Source organism: Ambystoma mexicanum, chromosome 4q (genome assembly GCF_040938575.1).
Source record: "Ambystoma mexicanum isolate Mex_15411 chromosome 4q, UKY_AmexF1_1, whole genome shotgun sequence".
Classification (NCBI taxonomy): domain Eukaryota; kingdom Metazoa; phylum Chordata; class Amphibia; order Caudata; family Ambystomatidae; genus Ambystoma; species Ambystoma mexicanum.
In genome coordinates, this window is record NC_090928.1 from 899,634,720 (window position 1) to 899,660,045 (window position 25,326).

Sequence of the window (25,326 nt, forward strand, 5' to 3'; positions counted from 1 at the left end):
TTGCTTTGAGTTGATTTCCTATGTGAGATTGACACCAGAGCCTGCAGTCACGTCCATAAAAAGGAATAATCTAGAACAGGAAGCAGGATCATGTTATTGTAGACGCCTTTGAGCAGGCCACTCTCCTATGGTGTCCAAGATGAGGCTAACCCAGTGTGCCTGTGCAGCTGGACTTGGAATGTACTCAGTGATTTAAATGTAGATGTTGGCCTTTAGACTTGTGAAGCAGTGACTATCGAGGGCCAGTCAGTGGTTGGGGGAGGGGCAGGAAGTTTAGGTCAAGTTGTAGGTGAGTGGCAGCCAGGCAGGACAAGCAGACTGTTAAATGATAAAGGAGAGGAAAATGAATAAGTACCCTTGCCAAATGTAGGACAATATCATAAGTATTATGAAGTAACTTGAGGAAGATCACAAAGGGGAGCAATCCACGGCGCCTGTTCCAGACCAGTGGGAGATAGCAAAATATGTGGGTTTAATGGGAGAGCTGAGCATTTCAACATAATGAGAATGTTTGGGGGCAGTGCTCTGTTAAGGCGGTTTCTCACTTCCCTGTATTCAGAAGTATGAAGTATGAGAGAGCCCCAGCTAGGCAACAATGTTGCATACTTCCTGTAGTGAGCAACAATTATGTTTTAAAAGTAGTTTATTTCTAGACACCCCTCTTTGCCTCCCCACATGCCATGCAGTCAGTGTAACTGTCCCTTGAAGCATAACATTCCCTTGTGATATGTTTTATTATTTAGCATTTAGCATATTTCAAACTTTTGCTAATCACTTACAATCTGTTAAAAGAGGTGACAAGGGCATGTGGCTTGGAGCCGGAGCACACAGCATAGCTCTTCACTATTTTCGTCCCATACCCGACAGCCTAATGATATACGGCAGCAGAAAGTATGCGGTTTTAGCTGGAAAAGCTCACTAGGCTGGGGGAAGGTGTGGTGCCCAGCTGGCCGGGGAGAATACGTTCTTAAATGCCGGACCACTGAGAATCTGATCTCGGCAGCGAGACACGGTGCAACTAAGCAAAAACCAAGATGGCGGCCGGGGCTCACGATTGAGGTCCCAGGGGGGTGCGCGCAGTCCCCTGCACGGCTTTACGGCGTCTCGCTGAAGAATTCCACCCCCCTCCCCCCGGCGCATATGCAGCGGTGGCTCCCATGCTCCACGGGGTAAGATGACTCACTCGCACCAGGAGCTGAAACAGAGGTGCTCCTCTGGGACAAGCCGCGGTCTCACTGTGCCGTGAAGATGGCGCAACGACTATGGTATGGGGCAGAACAATCCAAACAGATAAGCAGCTTCTTTCCGGCACACAGGCAGCCCACCAGAGGCAGCACCGACTATTCCTGTAGAGCCTCCCCAATGCCATCGCCCAGCAGGCTAGGAAGGAGCACTTGCCACGGCACGAGCCAGATGATGCACCAGCCCAAGAATCCATGAGGAGACTTGGTCCTGGGACCTGCACAGCCACAAGGTAAACTCTCTCAACACCACTTCTTTATGGGGACTGCCCACACCCTGCAATTGCTGCATAGGGGCGGGGCTGCAACAGGGGGGCACCCGCCGAAAGGAAATTAGCAGCACAGGAGGGTCCTGCACCTGCTTCAACGATGGAAATACCCAGGGAAAGCAAGAACACGGAGGGCAATACTGCTGCAGGCGCCACACAACCTACCCGATCGCAAGGTGCTCAAGGCCTCAGCGAAAGATGCACTTGACTGCACAGCACCACGTGAACAAAGGACCTCCTCTCTGAGCTCCAAGGGGAGAGATGGTGAAAACCCCTAAATCAACAAAACAAGTGGACATCTCTACGCTGCCCTCAGCTCCCATCGGAGAGAAAGGGAGAAAAGGGGAGCGAACCGAAGCAATGTCACAAGAGAGAGACTTAAGATGCCCCCCCAGCCCCCCGCTAACCCAAAGTGACCCTAAGACAGACCTGCAGGACCTCTGAGCAGCCATGATCAAGGATTACCAGAGAGGCACGGAAGAGCTCATGAAAATAATCTCGGGCCTAAACAAACACATGGATGAGATGGAAAGTAGAACGGCAGAGATAGAATCCACGCTATGCGAACAATCCTACGAAACTTGGGCAGGAGAGGACAGGATCACTGCACTGGAGGCCAGATGTTAAGCTCTGGAAACAAAGCAAGAGGACTCTGAAAACCGCTCCCGCCGTAATAATAATAGACTACGCGGAATCCCAACCTCCATTACGGACGCAGAGCTGAGCGACTTCACCCAGGACCTCGTCTGGTTTATCCTAACGCTCCCAGATAGCACCCCACTGGAGTTGGACAGAGTGCATCGAACCAGATCGAGACAAGCAGCAAACGTGCCAACCACTTCATCAGACGTCCTGGCAAGAGTCCCCTTGTACAGGGTCAAGGAGGAGATCATGCAGAAAGCCCATAATTCTGTGCGCATACAATTCAGAGACGCCTCATTCTCCCTATATCAGGACCTCACAGCAGCCACGTTGCTGAAAAGGAAGTCCTTAAAACCACTTAGGGAATGGCTGCGAGACAAGAGGGCGCTCTACTGCTTGGGCTTCCCTACAGCACTGTTGTTCAACCTGGAGGGTAATCACTGGCAAATACGCACAATGAAGGAGGCAGAAAAGCTATTGAATACCGACAGTAGCAAACGACAACGAGCATGGTACTGACCCAAAGAGGACTCATTGAAGGAGGTTACTCAGCCCTGTACGCGGTTGTACAGGAGAAGGAGGATTAAAGGCCTACCACAAAGATGCAAGAAAGGTGACAGGCTCTGAGAAGGAACAATCCACCTACAAAGAAGAACTACCCAAACTGAACTCCTGCACGCACCCCTGGTGCTTCTGATTGAACAATGGCAGCATGCACCCCGGAAATGGACAAATGGATCTCTGGAATGGAGAACGTATGCACCTAATAAAGGAACAGAGATCGCAGGGGTTGTGAGTTGGTGCATCAGAGACCGAAAGCTGTAACTGCAAACGGCACTACTGAAGCAACCGTTGTGTTTCCATGTGTTAATCAACGGGCACTGGTTGTCCATAAGAAGGTTGGCTGTCGGGATCTGAGCCGGTTGCCCCGAGAGTTGCGGGCTGGTCTCAGAGGCTCGACACTCGTTGTGGGTGGTGGGAGGGGTTGGGAGGAAGATTTTCCGGGGTTGTACTAGTTGAGGGGAAAATATTTCGGGGAAAGGGGTCAAAGCAGAGGCTTATCGAGGCAGCAGCACAAGAGGAGGAATAGCATGGGGTGCTTGAGCTCCCACACATGGGACATGGGCCAGAAGCTAGAAGCCGGGAGGGAATGGTACAAAATGGCAGTAGACTCAACTAGGGAACTTTGCATGGTAACCTGGAATGTGCAGGGCCTTAATTTCCCAGGGAAACGAATATCGGTGGAGCGTAGATTAACAGAGCTTTCCTCCAACATAGCCTGCCTGCAGAAAACACCTCCTAGCGAGGGATGAGAAACGTATTCACTTTGGGCGATTCAGCAAGTGCTACTTTGCTACCGCGGGGGAGAAAAACAGGGATTGGTGCTGTTTTTTAGCCGGGAAGTAACACTGATGCAGGTTACAGTGAAACGAGACCCGATGGGGAGATTATTACGGTTAAGGGTTACCTACTTGAGCAAGCCCTAACTTTTGCCTCCATCTATTGCCCAAACGGTCCCCAAGACTGGTTTCTCTGCACCATCCTCTCTGACATAGTCACATTTACAGAAAGCTGCCTGCTCATAGAAGGGGACTTTAACCTGGTCCCTAACCCAAATAGCGACAAGACCTTGCCACCAGCAAGAGAGGAGTTTTCGCGAGCAATCGGGTTTGCTGAATTCTTTAGGGAAACTGGGTCAGTGGATGTTTGACAACACTCCAATGAAGGAGCACGCTACTGCACATTTTATTCCCCATATCCTTAAAGGCCTCCCCAAAATAGATTTAATCTTAATGTCCAGTGAGATATTCCCCTGCCTGGAAGAAGTTCAGATGCATCCAATGGTGATCTCCGATTACGCCACAGGGCATGCCAGGTTTAGGTTATTTAGTCTCCCAAAGCCGCCACAATGGCACTGGAAGATGCAAGACTCACTATTGCAGGATGCTGTAATCAAAGAGGAAATGTCCAATGCACTCACTTGTTACTTTGGGGAAAACTCCTCGGTGGGGTGCTCGGAAGCATTAATCTGGGAAGCCATCATGCCAGTGGTCAGGGGAGTGCTAATAAGGTGTGCCATTACACAAAAAAGGGCTGGACAACTGCAGCAGGCTAGGCTGAAGGAGAGGGTAGCAGCTATCTAAGGGGCACATAAAATGAACCAATCTGTGAAAACAGGTAGAGTGTTTAAAAGGGCAAAATCTGCCCTGAAATGCATCTAGCGGATAAATCCGCGAGAGCACTTGCATACACCAAACAGTTCTATTACATAAATAGTAACAAGGAGAACAGGCTATTAGTATACAAATTGAAAAAGGTCCACACTTGAAATAATATTTACACACTAAGAGGCAAAGAACTCTCCTCGGAGAATGACAAAAGGAGCGCAATGAGGAACCATCATAGAGAGGTAATGACGGGGAGGCTGATTGATGAGCTTTTGCAAGCCAACTACCTAGCCAATTCCCCAGGAGGGCCTGAGCCAACTCAGCTAGGACCCCTTGAGCTCCCCAAAACCCTGGTGGAAGTGAAAGAAGCCATATAAACTTTGGAAAACGCAGCCCCAGGCCCCAGCGGTTTTTCCGCGTGGTTCTATAGGGTTTACGCTCACATTCTAGCCCCTCAGCTAGCTACGCTCTTTAACTGTTTCGTAGCCGCAGGGAGCATCACTCCATCCATGGAGGAATCCCTCACAATACTCATCCTCAAACCGGATAAAGACCCAGAGAATTGTGCATCCTATCGGCCCATAACATGAATGAATAACAATGCAAAGATCTTCTATAAGATCCTGGCAACCAGACTTGCTAGGGTCCTTGCGACCTAATTCACCCGGACCAAACGTGATTCATCCCGGGTCGCCCTACCCAAGATAACATCAGGCACACCCTAGACCTGGTTTAAAGTGCCTCAAGAATGAAAGTATAAATGGCTGTGATCTCACTCAACGCCCACAAAGCATTTGACCTATTAGACCGGGGTTATATACAGAACACACTAACCCACTTTGGGGTTTGGGCCAAAGTTTAATAAATGGGTCATGGCCAACTATCAGCATCCCTCTACCTCCTTGAGAATCAATGGGATACGATCCCCTAAGCTCCATATCTCTCGAGGTACTTGCCAGGACTCCCCCTGTATACCCTAATATTCGCTCCATCTATGGAACCATTTGCACCTAGAATCCAAGACAACGCACAAATACAAGAGCTACAGTTGGCTGGCAACCAGTATAAGGTCTCCATGTATGCTTTTGTCATCCTTCTCTCCCTAATGCAGATTGAGAGATCACTGGAATCGCTTTGGCAGGAGGTCCAGCATTTGGGAAGGCAACATTACCTCCCCAAACATTACCCAGGAGCGCAGAGAAGCGCAAACAAATATTCGCCCCAGCCCCTGGGCCAAATCATGAATCACCTACTTGGGGGTCAATATACCAAACAGAACTGAGTTAGTATATCGGGCCAACTTCCCACAGCTGCTCTGAAACCTATTGGGCGACCTGGAGCGTTGGCACAAACAAGAGGTATCATGGCTAGGGAGAACCGTAGCACTGAAATTGAGCTTGGTCCCGAGACTGCTCTACCAGTGCCTAGCGTTACCGGTAACCATACACCCAGGAGAACTCCAAAAGTTACAAAAGGGTGTTTTGAATTATGTACGGGGCAGGAAAAAAACAAGAATTGCTAAGAGAGTGATGCTCAGAGGGACAGCTATGGGGAGGCCTGGTGGTCCCAGACGTCTCTAGATATAGTCTAGCGGCACAATTATCAGATGCCTTCATATGGCATGCTAACACCAACCAGCCCCAGTGGAAACAAATAGAAGAGTATTGGTGTGCGACCCCTCTATTCACCCTGCCACACCTCACGACATCCCGCAATCCCCCGGGCACCTAGCCGCTAACGGCCACTAGAAACACATGCCAATGGGGCCATAGGGGATCATTGGGACCACTCACCCCAGTATGGAATAACCCAGACTTCACTCCCGGGATCAAACTAGCAGGGTTCAATAATTGGCATGATGGGGGATTGAGGCAAATTAAGGACTTCTACACCAACGGGGAACCACTCTCCTTCGAAGAATGCAAAATCCCAGAACGGAAAAATTCCATTATGCCCAACTCCGGCACTGGATGTCACAACACATCATTAGAACGCAAGGGAGCAGGGAACTTAACCCGCTGGAACACACATCATCGTCAGCGGCCCAGAGGGGGAAAACATTGATCCTATACAAGCTCTTAGAGAAAGGTGACTCCAACAGGAAAGAGAACTATATGCTCAAATGGGAATGGGACCTAGGGAGAGAACTGGAGTTGGAGGAATGGGGGCGTATCTGGACCCGTATATACAAACCCTCCAAATGTGTTCGAAATAAGGAGGGGGCTGTGAAAGTATGTTATAGGTAGTATGTCACCCCAGAAATCCTGGACAAATGCAATCCATCACAGTCCCCACTTTGTTAGAGAGGATGCACAACATGGTCACTTCCATCTTTTATGGTCTTGCCCAAAGTCAATGCTGTTCTAGAGGGAGGTTTTGGAACAGGTTAAGCTAATCACGGGATTGATAATACCGTGGGACCCGGGGATTGTGTTACTGGGGACACGGGCGGTGGGACGTTCCCACTTACGTGACACTTGGCAGACTTGATTACCCACCTTTTCACTGCAACTAAAATTACTATCGCCCCAGCTATGGAAGCAACCTGAAGGCCCGGCAATCACCATGTGATGTGCAAAATGCTTGGACACAGCAGTAGCAGAGATAACGGCCTCTCGACTGGGTTTCATGGGGAGATTTTACAACACCTGGCCCCCCTTTTTTGTCTATGCAGAACAATTCCCTGGGATAGTGCGACAACCACCAGTGTTACGATGGTGTACGGAGCATTGAGCCCCTAAACGCTTCCCTATCGACCGCTTTCTGATAGAGGAAGTGTGCAATGTACTCAATTTAGCAAATGCATAGCCCTATCTTATTAATGTTGTCTCACATTATTAAGTCTTATCTGCACTTGTACTCTGATTTGTCCCGACTTCTTTTGTAAAACGCCAATAAAATATGTTGTTGAAAAAAAAGGTTACTAAATTACAACGTTACACATCCTCAAAGAACAACACAGACAGGAAGAAAAACTAAAAAAAGAGAGAAAAGAAAATCTGGATTCACATACCAGGGATGGGTTACAGCAAAAAGGTTGAAGGAAAAAAGGAAGTGAAGAACCATAAGACAATATATAGAGAAGGGAAATGGGGCACAGGAAAGAGATGCAGTGGTACACTCCTTAGCTCACTTCACACGTAACTCTTAACTTATCGTCTCAAGCCCTTCCTAGCCTGAACTTAATCCTTATTGAAGTTCTGTCTCTTTGAATTTCTTCAGAAAGATCAGCTCTAGGAACTTTACCAAGATACAAGTGAGACCCACATTAGCCTCCCCATATAAAACATCCCACCATTCTTCGGCACCAGTCCCAAATGTTCTACTCATTTGTTCATACAAGAGCAGCGTTCGCTGAGTTCACAGTTCTGGGAAAAAAAGTATCTGATGATTTAAGGGTTTCGGCTTGAGTTTTGCACAGTCAGCATCTGTCATCCTCCAGAGGCCCTCCGTATCTACGGAGCATGACATTTGTGTGCAGTATGCTCAGGTGGAATCTGAGGAATAGATCTCTGTATCTTACGTTTGGAAAAACCTTCTCAGGTATTGAGGGATCATGTTAGGTAGCCCAGAGGAGGACTTTGACAGCATATGCATCTTTGCTTTTTATCTTTTTTTTTCAGTTTCACTCCAATCTACAGCCTTAGGATCTTTTTCACCAGTAATGGATTTTTACACAGGGTGTCCACCGACTGCCCCAGGTTGAACAACGTTTCATTACATCGTTCCAGCCACATGTACAACAGCCAATCGAACATCGCTACCTTTTTTACCATTAGAATCTGGAATTGAGGAGGACACTCGGGCATTTTCAATTTTCAGAATATCCTGGTTTTCCAGACCCCCCTCACATAAGAGCTAACTTGTGACTTATAATTGCCATGGGAATTGCATTGGGAGGACGTAGGATCCTTCTCCAGAACCGACCCTTTAATCTCTCCCAGATTTCCCACTGTAACCCAAGACAAGGTTCTGCTGCGTATGTGATTGTTGGTATAACTTTCTGGTTGTAAAAATGTATAATCAGGAGGAGCGAGAGCCTTCCGTACTTCTGCCCAATCAACATTCATTGCACGGTTAGTTGCTTCACTTTGCTGATCAAGCGTTTTTTCCATGGTTTCTCACAGGTCCCACACTAATCATTGTCCCAAGATATTTTATCGAGAACACTGGGTGTATTCGGTTTCCGTTTAATGTTCAGCTAGGAGCCTTCTTTTTCGGTCCCCTCAAGCTGTCCAAAATAAGTATTTCGGACTTAGCAGCGTTTATCTTGAAACCATTTTGGTTTATGTATTGTTGCAGAGTATGGAGCTTCCTCTGCAAGCCGATGGGGGTTTGGTCCAGTAGGACCAAATCGTCTGCATACAGTAGCCATCCGGCAGTTGTTCCGTTAATCTTTGGTGAACATGTCATGGGGGTATCCAAGAAGTCTTTCAGATCTGTGATAAAGATGTTCTATAAAATAGGCATCCCTGTTTCAGACCCCTGAAAGTGTGGATCCCCCTTGTCAGATGGCCCGTCTGGTCGAGTCTAATCTGCAAGGCGGTACCCGGAATACAGGTCCTTAATTGCTGCCAGTAAGTCAGGGTGCATCCCATGGCTATCATTTTGGTCCATAAAAGCTCTCGACTGATCATATCGAAGGCATATTCCATATCTATGCATGCCATGTATAGTTTGTCCTCGCCCTTTGTTTCCTTCATCTTTAATAGGCTAATCAGAAGCAGGTTTAAACTGCAACCATCTGCCCTGACAAAGCCCATTTGCCGAGGATCAAATTACCCTGTCTTTCACCCATTCTTTCAGACGTCTCCGAAGGACTCACGCAAAGATTTTTCCCAGGATGTCTAAAAGGGCGCTAGGGCAGTAGTTTTTTGGAACCACCCTAATACCCTTCTTAAAAATTGGGACTACCACTGGTCACTTCCAAGCGGCCGGTTCTTGGCCACAACGGACAAGCTCTCGGAACAGAACCAAACAAAAGTCTGCCCAAGCCTCTGGAGCTGCCTTTAGCGTAGCGTTGGTCATCCCATCATGCCCTGGTGAATGGGAATTACTGGCTCTCATTATTTGCAGGATTTCATCCCTATCAAAGGGAATAGACCATTGATTGCCCTGGCCCTTCCGGGGCTCTTCCCTCGTGTGGTCCTTCTGGGCAAATAGATTTTCAAAGTGCGCAACCCAACAGTCATCTGATATTGGGTTCAACTGCAGGGAAAAATTACCCATTTTCCCTGCCGTTTAATATCTACGTAGCAGTCGGTTCTGCCTAACAACTGCTTTATCAAAGGTATGTTTTGGTTTAAAGCAAGGTTTATTTCCCTTTCTTTGCAGTTCCCGAAAGAAAGCAGTTCCTCATCATCCATCCGTTGCCAATCCAAGTTTTTCAGATAGCTGTGGGACAGAGGTTGGTCTAATTCGTAATCTATTTCTTCCTGATTCCAACTCAACCTTATGGTTTCATGAGTCCGATTTTTCAGTTCTTTTCCTGCTTGCTATAGCACAGGAAAGCACCACTGGGCATGATCACTGTGGTTGGAGGGGAAGATTCTCAAAGATACCACCCATGGCAAAACGTTACTGGAGACAAAGAAGTAATCCAGTGTGGCACTGGCTTCCCCTGAGTTCCATGTCCTGGCCCCTGACAAGTAACCCTTGACTTGCCTGTTAACCATGTGGATGTCTCTGGTCTCCATTCCCTCCAACAACTCCTGGCATCTACTTCTTTTTCTCTTTGAACCCACCACAACACCCCCTTCGTCCCTCAGACCCAATCGCAAGCCATCAACATTCAAGTCACCACAAATTATCAACTGATCAACCAAGGGTTGATCATTAAAATGTACATTGTGTCTATCCATGACAACAGTGACCACAAAGGCGCTTGCATCCCTGGAGTTGAGGTTCCAGCACAGGTAAAAGAGAGCCAAACACCACTGACTGTTAATAGGGTGTTACAGCAGTATTATTTTTAGGGTCTGGATATGAGGGTTTGGGTGAATAACTCAAATGACCTTATCTGGATAGAAATATTTCTGATCAAGGTCAACAGGCCAGAACTTGGCCTTCCAGATTTCCCCTTTGTCGCTTTGAGGTACACAGAGAAGCCGTCTAAGAATGGCCTATCCCTAAGCCATGTTTCCTGCAAGCATATGATGTCAAGTGTAGCAACTGCAGCGTTGATGCCTTGAAACAGATGGGTGAATCCTCTAGTTTTCCAGGATCCGATATCCATCCTACTAAGCCCTTTAGGCCCCCAGCTCTAGTCTGCAAAGACTCTGGCCAACCAGTCCGAAGACTGCTCTTTATCACCCGAGAGGTCTTTGTGTCTTCTCGCTGCACCACGCCCTCGCTTTCCATCTTGTTGCATGTCCCTTTTATGGTGATCTTTAATATGTTAGGCCCACGCAAAGCGACTGACTTTTCCCTGTGAGGTTTATTTTGTTGGGCCGCACATAGCCGATTTTCATTATTGTTTGGGCCCCCACTTGGGCTTCCAGACTTCCCCTTCAGGCTTTCAGTTAATGGTTGCCGGCCTTGCTCAGGGACACATTTTGATGGATTTGTACAGTCTTTTAGGTTGCAGCTCAGTGCCCGCAGCTCGTCACTCGCGTCAATGAGCAGAGAGATAAAAGAAGCAGAGGCCATGTGCATGCACACTCAATCATTTTCTTTCTCATTTGGAAAGTCGACGATCCGGATGTCTTTGGAGTCAATAACTCGCAGTCGATGGACGTGGTGGAAAAGACACATTATGTTGGAGCAGTTTAGAATTAATCCATCATCTGCTGCCAGCACTCGTTCTGAGATTACCTTAGGACGGGCATGATTAAATTCCTTTTGCCTGTCCTTACTAGCCTGGTGTTTACCATATGGTCTTGGATCATAGACCAGGTTGCCCTCACCGGGCTTATTGCACGAGTATGTCTCAGTTCTGGAGTATATGATCATTCTATCCAGGAGCAAGGTCGATTTTCCTCTTCAACCTCCAAGATGCTGGTCGCTCTGGCCCGTTTCTCCACCAATGTTAGAAATGGTGGGGTGTTTGGGGCCTCACCCTCTGGCCCATAATTAAGACCTTCTTCCACTAGCCCCTGACAAGTTGGGGCGGTTGCTCCAGGGAGCCATCTGATGGACATTCTTTGTATGTGGACCCCTGTAGCAACGGATCATCAAAGCTTTCCAGTTCAATTATCATGTCTAATCGCGAAGGGGCTGTGCCTGACTTCTCTCTAGCCCGATCTTTCGATGAAATCTCCTTGTTGCTTTCCATGCTGCAACTTTCCGTTGATGATGTGAGTTTCAGTGGTTCCACTGATAGCGTTCTGATGTTTCTAATGAAATTCTGAGATCCACCGCCCTTTGGTAACTTTGTTTGGGTCATGTTTTTGGATTTTCCTCAGTTGCTCAATCTTTTTGGGTTTTACCAAAACTTTGTTCTGTTTTTGACGTTTCAGGTCAAAGATTGAGAAATTACCTAGATTTACAGCAGTTCTGGTAATTTCATCCTCGGCCACGACTACCAACTCAAGGCCAGAGCTACCACCAGCCAACACCTGGGGTGAATCCAAATCCACTAGGAAGAGAACTTGACTCTGAGTCACTGTGGGCTGCAAACCCGAGGTCGACTTCCTGTGAGGGGAGGCCCTGTGACCGACTTTTCTCGCTATCTGGCAGACGGAAGTTGTTCTATGCCGACTTGCAGCTCAGGGCTACAGATGGTTTAAGATTGTAAATTTTTTTTCGAAGCCAGTTCAGGGAGCACCTGCGGGTCATCAAATTATTTTCGGACAATGTTGTCCTGATGCTTCGACTGCGTAACAATGTCTCGAGTCCCCTTAAGGAATTACTTTTTGTCTTCCCTCGCCTCCTGGGTTAGGTCGATAAGGGTTTTTAAAATCACCCCCTCCATTTCTTTTTCTCTTGCTCTTTTGTCGCGAGAAGCCCTAATGAATGACTCCATGTAAATTAACTTTGTGTGCATTAATGCAAGCAATGTAAATTGATCTTTGTCATTTTAATTTTCGTACAGTTTTAGCAAGGACGCTAATGTGATGGAGACAACTGAACAAATGCTTGCCTGCAACTGGGCTGTCTGAGAACCCAGGATACCCTCCTTCGGGGCGTCTTGAGCAGTGTCCCGCACCCTTTGGTTTGATCTTTGACGGGAGGCTTCTCTTGCCTCATAGTGCGGTCTTGGGTTCCGATTGGCATCCTGTTCAGAGTCCTCACTCGAGTCTTCACTCGTACTTGACACATATGGCCACAGGGGGCTAAGGTGGATGTCCCTCGAAGATCCTTTTGGGTAGGGTGGACAAGTGGCATTGAGTTCAGATCAGTTGCTGAGGCAGGAAAGGCCAACCGTGGTCGCAAAGTTCTGAGTTTCTTGGGGGATGGGGGGATGCTTGGGTCGCATCTGGATGCTTTCCCATTGCCGAGATCGAGCGTTTTCCTTCTCGACTGCTCACTTCAGTACTTAATTGCAACGTCAAGTTTGCTATATCCTTGGTTAGGCTGGCCGCCAAGGTTGGGCTCTCCTGCAAAATTACCCCCTCCACAGACAATTCGATCTTCATTTGATTTGAGAAGCTCGAGTTACATCCGTTGGTCTCTGGGTTCAGTTTAGGAGCCTCAATAATGGGGACAGTTGGAGAGTCACGATTATGTTGAATGATGCTGAGCTCTCCTGTAGACATCCTAGGAGTTATTTCCATCTGAGGGGGAGACTGGAGCGATGTTTCCCTTCATATAATATGATATGATAGGTTATTTGTAACACGCTTAATACCCAGAGGTTTCTGAGCACGGACCCGGGGACCGAACCTGTGTTGCTCCATGTCGTCTTGCTTCCAAGGCGAGCATGTTGCCCCTGAGCTATCCTCCAGAGACATATGGTTGGGTGGGTGTCTCTAGCGGGACATCTTGGGGAGGTGGGAAAAAAGGGTCAGAATTTTCCAGCAGAACGGCATCCGAAAGGCCTTGCCAACCATCTCCCAGGTTTTGACCTACTGAACCACCGGTGCTATTTTGGCCTATGATGGCTGCTTCAGTCGAGCAAGCCCTTCTGATTGTTGGAGACTGAGGGGCCTCCGTTCGCTTAAAATGCCATTTCAGCTTGGCATAGTCAGACAGTGATTTGCTCCTTTGTTTCGGCAGCTGAGCGTTCCCTTTTTTACTTACAAGCACCATGGTTGCTGTGGCAGGCTTCAAAGCAGCTGCAGGGTTAGAGGGACAGATGGTGGCCCTTACCTCTATATCCCCAAAGTTCGATGTCACGGTTGAGCAAGCAAGAGTCTTGTTATGGTGCACTATTTCCCCCTCTGCCTTTTTCGCTCCCACACATCCTCGTTTGATCCCATGATGTCTGTACTGTCTCAGCTGTTTGCCACAGGCTGACTACCGGCAAGTATGTGCACTGAGATCTGTGCCATTTCCAATGATGGGGTACAGGGAGAAGAGGAAATGGTTGGGGGGTTGGTGAATTGCCCGGGCCGGGGTAAAAAGGCAACCCGGGATTGCCATAAAAATCATGAGTCGGAAAACGTTTCCAGTCGGTTTACAGGGACAGACTGACACGATACAGAAGTTCCAGAGTTCACTGAATTCAAAAAAATTCAGAGTTTGCACCAGCTGCCCAGTTACCTGCAGTCTGCATAAGCCTGGCCTGACTTCACGTTCATTGTAGACCACCACCTCCCGGTGCTGTCACCACCTCCATCAGCTTCACAAACACTCACAACAACTCTGCAAACACTCAGCCAACAATCTGTGATGCTCCGCGCCGGTAGAGACGAGTGTAAAGGAAAGGCTCCTCTTTCTTAGAATTGCAATAGAAAGCAGACTCCAAACAACGCGGCACAGAACCCACAGCTTCCTTGACAGCCCAAAATTCACACACAAGAGAGAAGGATGCAGAAAAGGAAAGGGAATCAATACAAAAAAAAACACATCTTTGCTCTTCTTCACCGGTAGGTGCTTCTTTCATAGCCCTATCATTACTACTACAAGGTTTTGTCAGTAGGTTTGCGAATGGGTACACCTCTCCATTGTTCCTTGATAAGCCACTTTCCAGTGTGTGAATACTTTTTCCTCTTGTAACGATCTTCTCTAGAGTTCGAAAACTTGACCGTCCCTTAAGCATGTGCCAGGGGAAATGTACCTGTGTATAGTCTCCTCGGCTCAGTGGTAACTCCTTGGCCACTATCATGAATCGTATGGAGTCATCACTAATTTCCAGCCTAAGATCTCCTTCCGTGTGGCCAGGGGCCGGCAACCGCTACCTGATCCTGGGGATGGTATTAGGAGGGAGGATCACATGGGAGGAGATGGCTGTCGGGGAGGTGTGATGATTTCCTCAGGAGGGACCCGGTATTTGTCTTTCATGTGAGGTAGACCCTATAATGCCAAAATCCCTGATGGCCTATTATTATTCACATCCCTCTATTTGTGAAATCCAAAAATCCCTTCTTGTCAAATACCCTAGACAGGATATTATTCATACCTCACAGGTACCTAAAACACAAATCATATCTCCCACTCATGATGATATTTTATTAGGCAGACAAAAAAAACCTCCTTAAAAACTCGTTTAATCCTATGGACTTAAACCCCCATAGTGTCTTGGGTACTGAGAAAAAGAAGAGGGACAAGGAGTTGCGCTGGATTAAGAGAAGCACTAATTAAAACGTGCATTCTAATTGTAGTAGGATGATTCAACTGCGTGGGACATTTAAAGATGACTTTCACCAGCAATCAGTTGTTGTGTATGGAGGTGGAGAGAGAAGGAGCAGTCCAAGCGAAGGGCAGAGCAGCAATAAAAGGCAGACATGCTGGAGCAGACCGCGTTGAAGCAGGCAGGTGCTTCTGAGCTGCCGTTCATCAGCCTTGGGCACCAGCATGGCGAAAGACTTAGAGGAGCGTAACAGGCTCCAGAGGGAAATCGCAAGGGAACTGGCAGCAGCAGAGAAGCTGTACCGGGCACAATGAAGGCGGGATGCAGCCACGTTACCCGTGAGTGAACGCCAGACTGAGAAAAGAACTGGAACCAGGTCTGCCAAGCGGGGGACGCCATCCTCACATTTAGACTTCGCTGCAACAGTGTGCAGGAGGTCAGGGACCCAACAAAACACTGTTGAGTTCGCCCTAAGATAGTGGGACCCCCAGGTCGACAAGCACACAGACAGTTAAAAGTGCCATTAGAATACAGACCAAGTAAATTTAAAAGACGAAATTGAACTTTGCACAATTCTTCATACCTGAAATGTTAATATGGGGAAACCTGGATCAAATGTCATTGGGAACAATTGAATATTAATGAGAAAGCTGAAAGACAAGATTTACACAAGTCTCCATTCATGTAGAATACATATGGGCGAAGTTGGAGCATGCATTGTCCTAAGCAAATAAATGAAAGTGAGAAGTGGAACTTGAACAAGTTTTCATATGTAAGAGGTCCATACGGGGGAGCTTGAGTCAAGTGAAATCCAAAGTCAAGGAAGTATAGACCTTATAAGAGTGTTAAAGTGTTATGATAAAAGATAAAGAAAAGTAAAGAGAATATTGAATAGAGACCTGCTAAAGTGGACACATCAGGCAGTGTGCCTTTTAAGTGGGTTGGGGGGAGAAAAGATACCTGGCAGGAGAGTATACCAGGGCATCTATGAAACCCAGAAGGGAATACCTGGCAGTAGAGTACACATGGAAATCCACCCAAAGTGTATAAGGAAAAGAGACTTTGTCCAAGGATACCTGGCAGGAGAGTATACCAGGAGATCTGAGGAAACCACTGAGGATTTCCTGGCAAGGGAACATACCAGAGGTTATCTTTAAAACAGTAGTATAAAAGAGACTCTTTGCCATCAGCGGTGCAGTTGTGTTGAAGAGACACTTGGGCCATCCTTGAAACAGCAGTTATGTGAAAGGGACCTTTTTACTGACTTTGAGGAACGGTTACTTGGAAGAGACATTCTGACCCTCTTTAAGGAAACATGAATTGTGTTATCCTTCCTGAAGTAATCCCGGGGAAGGGAACCACCCTCCGGATCGAAGGACTGCTCTGCTGGAGAAATCATTTTTGTTCGATTTACTTATGTGTTTTCTCCTTCGTACATTTCGCGTAAACTCAAGTCAGGGACGCTTTGCCTTACATTTTTTAGTTCATTTTAGTGTGAGGGTCAGATATGTTTTGGACACGAGGACAGTGGTTATAATTTTGACCCAAAACAAATCCAGTGGCAAAAAGACAAAGAAACCCAAGCGCTTGCACGCACAGTATATACTGTCGAGATGGCAGCTGGTGATTGTACGGCGTGGGTATTTTGCCCAATACTCCACAGAAGAGTAATTGAATTAGCAAATGTGTACAATCACACTGTGCCAGTCACTATAACATTTCCTTCATAGATGCATAGATATTTATTCTTTCAAAGATCAGCCTGACACGTGTTTCGAGCAAAAAAGCTCTTCTATGCAGGACATTTTACAGTGACTGGCGCAGTGTGATTGTATACATTTGCTAATTCGGTTATAATTTTTACGACAAGACCCATACTGAGTTTTAGTTTCCTAGGCAGGGAGACTCTTGTTAGGATAAGGACAGAGAGGCCTATATCCAACCCCTCTTCTTTAATAAAGATGTCTGATGTTGAAAATATTATCACTTTGCGTCTGCCTCTCATTTCTGACTCCTCACACCACTCTCCTTTGATCATGGTAGACTTGGTATTTAGTTTGGTGCGGGCCTCATATCTTTTCAATATTCAACTCCTTTGGCCAACCAGAATGAGTTGAGCCAACTGGCAGGCTTCCAGCCCGTCATCAGCATGAATTTTTCCACTCTGCTGCTGTGCCTGAATTAAGCAATAAGCCCGGAGCAGTGGGGGCATTACCGAGTCAGGTAATGCACTCAGTAATGCCCCCACGGTGAGGGGCTTATTGCTATTAGTACCCGGCCCGCAAGACCGGGGTACTAATAGCATTTTTTCTGTTTCGAGTTTTGGAACAGAAAAGAAAAAAAAGAAAATGTCTTTAAAAAAAATGGCCGCCGGGAAGGGGAAGACGGGGTCCGTTTTCCCTTTCCATGGCAGCCATCGGGAGCGGACGCGCTGGGGACAGAAGTGTTCCCAGCGCGTTTGCTCCCGAAAAAAGGAGAAAAAAGAAGAGAAGTGGGGCTGGGAGGGTGGGGAGCGGATAGTTGGCAGGGGAGGGGGTGGAAGAAAGAAAATACGTACCTGAATCCCCGGCGGGGGATGATGGCAGCCTTCAGCCGTGTGGAGGCTCAGAGCAGGCATTGCCCCGTTTCGAGCCTCCTCATTGGCTGAGGGGCTGCCATGCCCCCCGCCGGGAACAAAGGATAGGAATCCCGGCTGAGGGATTCCCGGTCGGGTAAAGCCCCGACGAGGGCCAATTGGAATGTTTTTTACATTCTGGTTGACCCTCGCCGGGTGGTAATGTGGCATAAGCCTAAAGGCACAGAATCTCTCTTAAGTGCCCATGTCCACCTAAAGGAGTCCGCTAGTGCTAACTGGATGCTTCCTTTCAGAAACCACCATAGAGTAAACATCTGGGTGCTACATTTTTTACTTCTTCATATGGGAGACAGAAAATTCGTCCCTCTTTTTCTATGACTCCACATTTCAACAACCTGTAATACAGCAACTCTCTCCTTCAAAGCACAACACATAGCAAATGTAAAATAATACCAGATATGCACCTTCATAAGTGGAACCATTTTATAAGCAACATGTACTGCTAAAATCTTGTTGATGAGGTATTTATCATTAATGCTTATCCAATATGCTAAATCTACAACCTTTTTTGTACACATACTTGTAAATCATGTTCTGTTTTCAGTTATTATTTTTCTAACACAAAATCTCTGTTTTCAGTTCTTCAATTTTTACACAATGTTCTTCCCATGCTCCAAGATCAAAACAGGCAAGTATTTTAAAATGAAGGTGAAATATTACATTTTAACAGTGTAAAATATCTGTTGTTGCCATCTCTTTGCTTGTGTCGTGTCACAGATTACCTCAATAACACACCAACTCCCAAAGCCAGTTTAAGGGTTTTTAAGTTTTGTGAAAGGGGCTCTAAGGTTGTCCCTCCCTCTCTTGTCTAGATAAAGCAAGGTTCTCAAAACCCAGAAGTCCCTACTCCCCAGGTTAGGATCCATTGCTTGTTTACTTCTGCTGTCTAGTTTTACCTGACTGACTGTGAGGGCTAAGTGAATTGCCTTATGTTGTGTTATGTTACTTGGCATTTATATATCATTGGTATGATCTCAAAGCGCTGGTAGGTTGAACGCCCTGGGGAACCGTAGTTCAAGTTAGTAGAGAGAGATAGTGTCGTATGGTGCGTGGGTGCACCGGGTATGTGTGCAGCTGGTGTAGTTGTTGGATGATAGCTGCTTCCTAGCGATAGGTGTGGTGCTGAAGATATCGGTTGGATGTGTGCAGTCTGGTGGGTGGACACCCAGACTGGGTTCTGGCTGCATTAGGCCTGAGGAACACCTCTGTGAACAGCTAGCCTGAATGTGCTCTGCTAGCTGCGTTTTATTAGGGTGATGAGATGTTCATGGGGTCATATTCGTATGTGAACAGGTAGGCCGAATTATCAGGGTATAGCTGTGTTCTAGTTGAATGATGTTATATAGTAGAAAGTAAGCGTAGTGGTGTGATATGGTGGTTATCTGTAAAAGCGCCTTACACCTTAGACCTGGCACGTGGACAGGATGGTGGGGGCATACATAGCAACATACGGATATCTAGCAACAGGGGTGGATACAGGTATATATGGGGATACAGATAAATAGTGACGGGGGTCGATACAGGTATATAGGGGATACAGATATATTTGGGGAGACATATATATAGCAACAACATGGGAACAGGTGCACAGTGATACGTGTGGTATATCCACTCTGTCCAATTCCATCCACTCTGTCCGGTTCCGTCCACTCTGTCCGGTTCCGTCCACTCTGTCCGGTTCCGACCACTCTGTCCCGTTCCGACCACTCTGTCCCGTTCCGTCCACTCTGTCCCGTTCCGTCCACTCTGTCGGGTTCCGTCCACTCTGTCCCGTTCGATCTCTTCCACCCAGTTCCATCTACTTTGTCCAGTTCCATTAGTGTCATGCGATTCTATCCACTACATCCATTCGGTCACTCTATCCACTCCATTTGCCTCATTCAGTTCCCTCTAATACCACCCATTTCCATCCATGTCGTCTAGTTCCATTCAAGTCATCCAATTCGATCTTCTCGGTCCACTCCGTCACTCCATCCACTTCATATCATCAGCTCCATCCGTTCCATCTCCTTCATCTTCCTTCTCCGTTTCGTCCACTCCGTCCGTTTCCTTCACTCCGTCTGTTTCCTCCACTCCACTCCATCCACTCCATCCTTTCCATCCACTCCAACCATTCCAATCCGTTCCATCCACATCAAACGTCCCTGTGGAACTTGCTAGGTGGTACCTATACTAATGTTGAGTTAGTTCTATGGGGTTGTGGGGTTGTGCCTTTCAGGCACTCCAGCCCCAATCAATCTCCTGCCTTTCACATTCCTCTCCCTGGCTTTCACAGCTATTCTACCCTACCTACTCTCCTCTCTCTCTCTCTCTCTCTCTCTTTCTCTCTCTCTCTCTCTCTCTCTCTCTCTCTCTCTCCTCCCACTCTCAGATGGTAATCTTTCCTACTTTCTCTCTTCCTACTCCCCCTCCACTCCTACTTCTCCCCACTCACTGTTCCACTACTACTCTCTCCTCCACTACTACTCCGCCCTACTGTCTGCTCACTCACCCTCCTTTCACTCTGTCAACTTCCACTCACCCATTACTCTTTCCCTAACACTTGTACTCACCCACATTTCATGGGCACTCAGACACAGTACCACTTGCCCTCTTGCCCACCAATGCCTTACCATCTCTACAAATCACATCCACACTCCAGTCTACGGCCCTACCTTCTCCTGGTCCTTTGATCTGCTACCTCCTCCATCCTCTGACCTCACTCAAACAACCCACACCTTCCTGTTTCCTATCCCCCTTCTTATCCTCCCCCTTCTTCCCCTAATGGTCTTCTTTCCTTGGCCAATATTGCCATGTCTTTCCCATTTCTCGGGAGGATAGCTGAGGAGCAACACGCTCACCTTGGAAGCAAGGCGACGCGGTGCAACACAGGTTCGATCCTCGGGTCCGCGCTTAGAAACATCTGGGTATTAAGAGCGTAATAAATGAACAATTACATTTACATTTACATTACATTAGGGAGGAATTACAAATGCCAGAATACATAAAAAGAATACTTCTGCCCCATTGTGCCCCATGGTTCAGCTGTGCTGGAAAGTGTTCCAGTTTGTGGCTGGGAGCCACGCCGCTGCTAAATCAGTGGTAAGTATTGCGAGGACTCTTATACCCCTGTCAGGAAGTCGCTCTGTTGCAGATTTGTAATAGTCCATGTTAGGGAGCTCCACTTAAGCGGCTGGATCATGGCGTGCGCTGTAGTCAGCTGGCGGTGTGCACCATTCCTTGTACCTGTGCTCGTTCTCTGCTTAGCATCTCTCTCTCTTTCTGCTGATCGCAGAGATCTGGCAATTGGAATAGTCTGACGGTTCTGTGGGGCTGTTAGCTTGCGGGTGATCCACCCAGACCTTTGTTGTAGGTTGTTGCCATCAATGTAAGAAAACCTGCCAAAATTGTTATTTCACATTGGTTCTGCCAAAACAATTACAGGCACTTATTGTGGGTAAGGGATTGGTGCCCTCACAACTTCTGCCTTGCCCCATGGAGTAGGACAATGGCTCTGGCTTTCACCTCGGTAGGACTCCCACCCAAGGCTGGGTGGAGTCCCCATCCACTCATGACAATCTACTGATCTTGTTGCATACCTCTACCCTTTAGTCCAAGTTCTGCTTGTCTCCAGGGCACAAGCTACCTTTGGATATCAAGATAAGAAGTCGACATTTGCTTGTTTGGTCGCAACCCTATGTTCAACTTGGAAGTGGTATGGCACTAGTGCCGAGAACCATTTCAGGATGCAGGGATTGGTGCCATTATTTTGTGCCTTCCAGACCAATGGGACATGATTGTGATATGTTTTAACTTGCACACTTTATTGCTTGGCATTTCAGCTTGGCCAATGGTTAGTATCTTTCTTGTGGAAATAGTTTTCTGTATATGAACATTATGGGCATCCATTCTTCCTCCTGTACCTGCTATAATGTGGCCCTTAGACCAATCCATGAAGCATCTGTTTGTAAGATGAATTCTTGGATGAAATCTGGCATAACCAGCACATAGCTCTGTTGCGGGTCAGAAGAAAGACGCAGACACTGTGATGAAATTTCCACTAGTTATTTATTAAAAAGGATGGACGTCTATCTTTCCCTGTTGCTACATGGATTTTCCCAGCCTATATAAATAACTGCTGCTCGTCAGTCATCAGAGTCTAAAATGAATCAGTCCGCCTTCCAAAACTAGTTATAGTTGACCCGACCACTGTTGTAGACTACAGTAAAAGTTCCCTTTGATATAGGAACGTTGGTCCCCTGCACACTATCATAGGCCAAGGAAAGCCAAACTTTTAAATACTAAATGGAGTATAACATCGTATGGCAATACATATGGATTTCTTATGAGTCAAACCATTATCTTGAAAAAACTCTTAATACACTGTCACAAAAAGATGTATTTTAATGTAAAAACCCAACTGGTTTTGAGATAATCTCTTTATCAGGGGTATAATTTTTTATAAATTCTGAAAGTAATAAGAAAAGACTATTATGAATCTCTGTTAAAAAATTAGAGTAATTGTTTACAATTCACATCACAACGTAATCATATCCATGATGCACCCTAAGCTTGATAATTCACCTCATAAATGTCAAGATCCATTGGATGCCTGGATGTTAGAATGGGACCAAAAGCCAACTCTTCAGTACTCTGTGTACGAGTTACATAAAAATCGAACCCACCATTTGACATACCACTATGATTTACGTGGTGGTGTCGATTCCTCAGATTACGTTGCTCTTTAGAGTTGCACGTACTTCAATAGTTATCACTTATTGGCTCCTCTCTTATTCTCTCTCCTTTAGATTGTTATATAACCCGAGTGGGACGGGTATGTCCAGACGTGGGGCCCGTGCCTGCTGCGCTTAGAGACCCAAGCTACTCCTCACTGATGAGGCCCAACAAGGGCGCATCATGTTCGGGGATGCTTGTGGTCTCGTGCAGAATAGATGTGACCAAGCAGTTTGGGCTGGACTGCGCCTTTTGGGGTGGGACGAAGCCTGATTTGCATATGGTCTTTCCCCTTTTTGTAAAGACTTGGCAGGTGAAGACCGATGGTCTGGAGGGTTGCCCAGAGCAATGCCAGACGTTAAGATTAATTCTAAACCTTTCAGCCATCACCTCTTTTGTTTTGCAGAAGAGTATACCAGGCAACTACAACTGTGTGAAATAAAGAAGTCCTGAGAAGAAACACCAAGACTGGGAGAAGGATTGTGTTAATCAGGAGAGAAGGAGCAAATCCCTGGTGGAAAAATGTACCAGGTGTGCTGAAAGAGACAAAATTGCAAAGCCAGACAATTTTGTGTGTCAATGTTGTTATTGGCCAAGAAAGTCACAAGGAACTGCTGTTTGTGAAACATCAGAGAGTATGAGGATTCCAGGGGAAGGGAACCACACTCTAGAGCAAGGACCTTTCTCCTTGAAGAACTTTTAATTTGGAGCCATTTATTCTTCTTTTATGAACGCTTTTCTAAACCACTCAAGGTTAAAGACATTTCCATCTTCACTGTAGAATAGAGTTTATAGTGTGAGTGTCGGAATAGAACTTTGGACGCGGGACAGTTTTGTTTTGGGCATTCTGACGCAGACCGATCCTTAGTTGTGGTTTAGGTAGGGCAATTCCTCACAGAGGAGGGTCACAGAGGCATTTTTCCAACCCCTTTTATTTTCAATAGAAATCTTTAATCAAAATCATGGCTAACTTGTGCCCGAGTTTCATTCCTGACTGCTCACAGGGTAGTCTCTCCCAGTGAGGTCCCCCTTGACTCGACCCCTATGGGAGGCTGTTGCGGAACGGCCTTGCCTCTATAGCCTCACATGGTGGCAGGGGGAATCCCCCTTTGGGAGAAGGGTCGAGTTCCTTCAATTCGTCACATCGCTTATAGAGAACGTTCTTTAGGTTGTCTAAGGTTTCTTGGGCCTAGCCTGGGGGTACCATTGGTATGGTATGGTAATGTTTATTTATAAAGTCCCCTTACAGAAGGCAAGTGTTACAAAGCGCTCAAGGAGGGCGGGAGCGAGGGGAAAAAACAACAGTCATTCAGTGCCCTTGAATTTCTGAACGATACAAGTCTGCACAGTCAGAGTACGTGCATATAATACAATTAACAGTGTAGATACCAACGAATAGGTCTGACAACAAATTCTTCAGTTTTTCCAAGTGCATTGATCGGTACCATGCAAGGAGGGGAGACGGGGAAGATGGACGATCTTCAAGGCATGGTACGTTCAGACTGCGCAATTGCACAGACGGTACAGGAGAGGTGGGGAACAAGTGCAAGGGGGTTGGGGCGAGTCAAGTGCGTCCAGTCATCAGAAACTGGGATAAGTGCTGAGAGATGTCACACTCATGGGTCATTGATCAAGTGCAGTAGCGAGTGCAGACCTGGAATCAAGTGCGATAGGACTGGCGAGGGTGCCAGGGACCTGTTAGACTCTGAGGTACACCCTGTGTCCAGTCTGCAAGTTGTGTGGATAAGGAGGGATAGAGGGGAGAAAGTGGTTAGCAGGGTAGAGGGAGAGAAGGAAGAGGAGAAAAGGAATGTCTTATGGAGTTTCCGGAACTTAAGGAGATCAGGCTCAAGACGGAGTTCAGCAAAGAGGCTATTTCAGAGGGAGGCCACTGCTGAGGATAAAGATCTCTCTCCAAATCTGCTTGCAGAACCGGTTCACTCGCAGAAGGTTGAAGGTAGATGAGCAGAGGGCTCGGGAAGGACAGTATGTAGGTAGACATTGTTCAAGATAGGTAGGTCCCAGGCCCCAGAAAGCCTTGTGGACAACGCAGAGGGTCTTGAACTAACTTGATCCCTGCAGCCACAGGGAGCCAGTATAGGGATTTCAATGCCAGAGAGATGCGGTCCCTGGGCTTGAGGCCAAGGATAAGTCTTGCGGCTCTGTTCTGGATGAGTTGCAAAGGGCGCAAAGCAGAGGCATGGCAGTTGAGAAAGAGGCTGTTGCAGTAGTCCAGCCTTGAGAGAACCATGGCTCTGGAGACAGTGAACCGCTGGGGGAAGTTGAGAAAAGGAAGAGTGCCTCTGAGGAGGTGCAGTTGGTAGTTGGACATTTTAGAAATGTCCAAAATGTGAGTGGAGAAGGAGAGAGTGTGGTCGAAGATGACCCCAAGGTTTTTTGCCTCGCAGGTGGGTGCGGGCGCAGGCACAAGGAAGGCCGGCCAGAGTGAGAGTGAGAGTGGGAAAGCGGGAGCAGGAGTCCCAATGCGAATGATCTCAGTCTTACTGGCATTGTGGCAGAGGTTGTTTGAAGCACACCACGACTGAATTGCTGACAGTCCGATATGAGCGAGGTAGAGCAGGTGGCTGAGGGTAGCCTGAAGGAGAGTTGAATGTCATCCGCATAACACTGGAAGTTAGAGGTGAAAGTGGCAATCACACGTGCCAGGATAGCCACGTAGACATTGAACAACCAGGGGGATAGGTCACAACCCTGGGGAACGCCACAGGTTGAAAGAGTGATCATAGAGAGAAAGGACCCAGTTCCATCTGGGATGGGCGGTCGGAATGGAAAGAGGTTAACCACGCCAGAGCCTGACCTGTGATTCCCAGGGTGTCACGGAGACGTGCGATCAGGATCTTATGGTTTACTGTGTCAAAGGCAGAGGCGAGGTCAAGAAGAGGACAGAGGGATTGGTGGCGTCAAGATTTGAGAGCAGGTCTTCATGGGTGTTCAGGAGAGCAGTTTCCGTGCCTCTGGATGCTCT

The 25,326-nt window shown here is 47.2% G+C and overlaps 1 protein-coding gene across 4 annotated transcripts in view; it reads left to right on the top strand.

Annotated features, from left to right (window-relative positions):
* Positions 1-25,326, top strand: part of THADA (THADA armadillo repeat containing) — a 2,999,906-nt gene that overhangs the window by 207,362 nt on the left and 2,767,218 nt on the right. For all 4 annotated transcript variants that reach the window (XM_069608464.1, XM_069608463.1, XM_069608465.1 and 1 more), the window contains exon 7: positions 18,207-18,255. In XM_069608464.1, the coding sequence (XP_069464565.1) occupies positions 18,207-18,255 (49 nt within the window). The remainder of the gene's footprint in view (positions 1-18,206; positions 18,256-25,326) is intronic.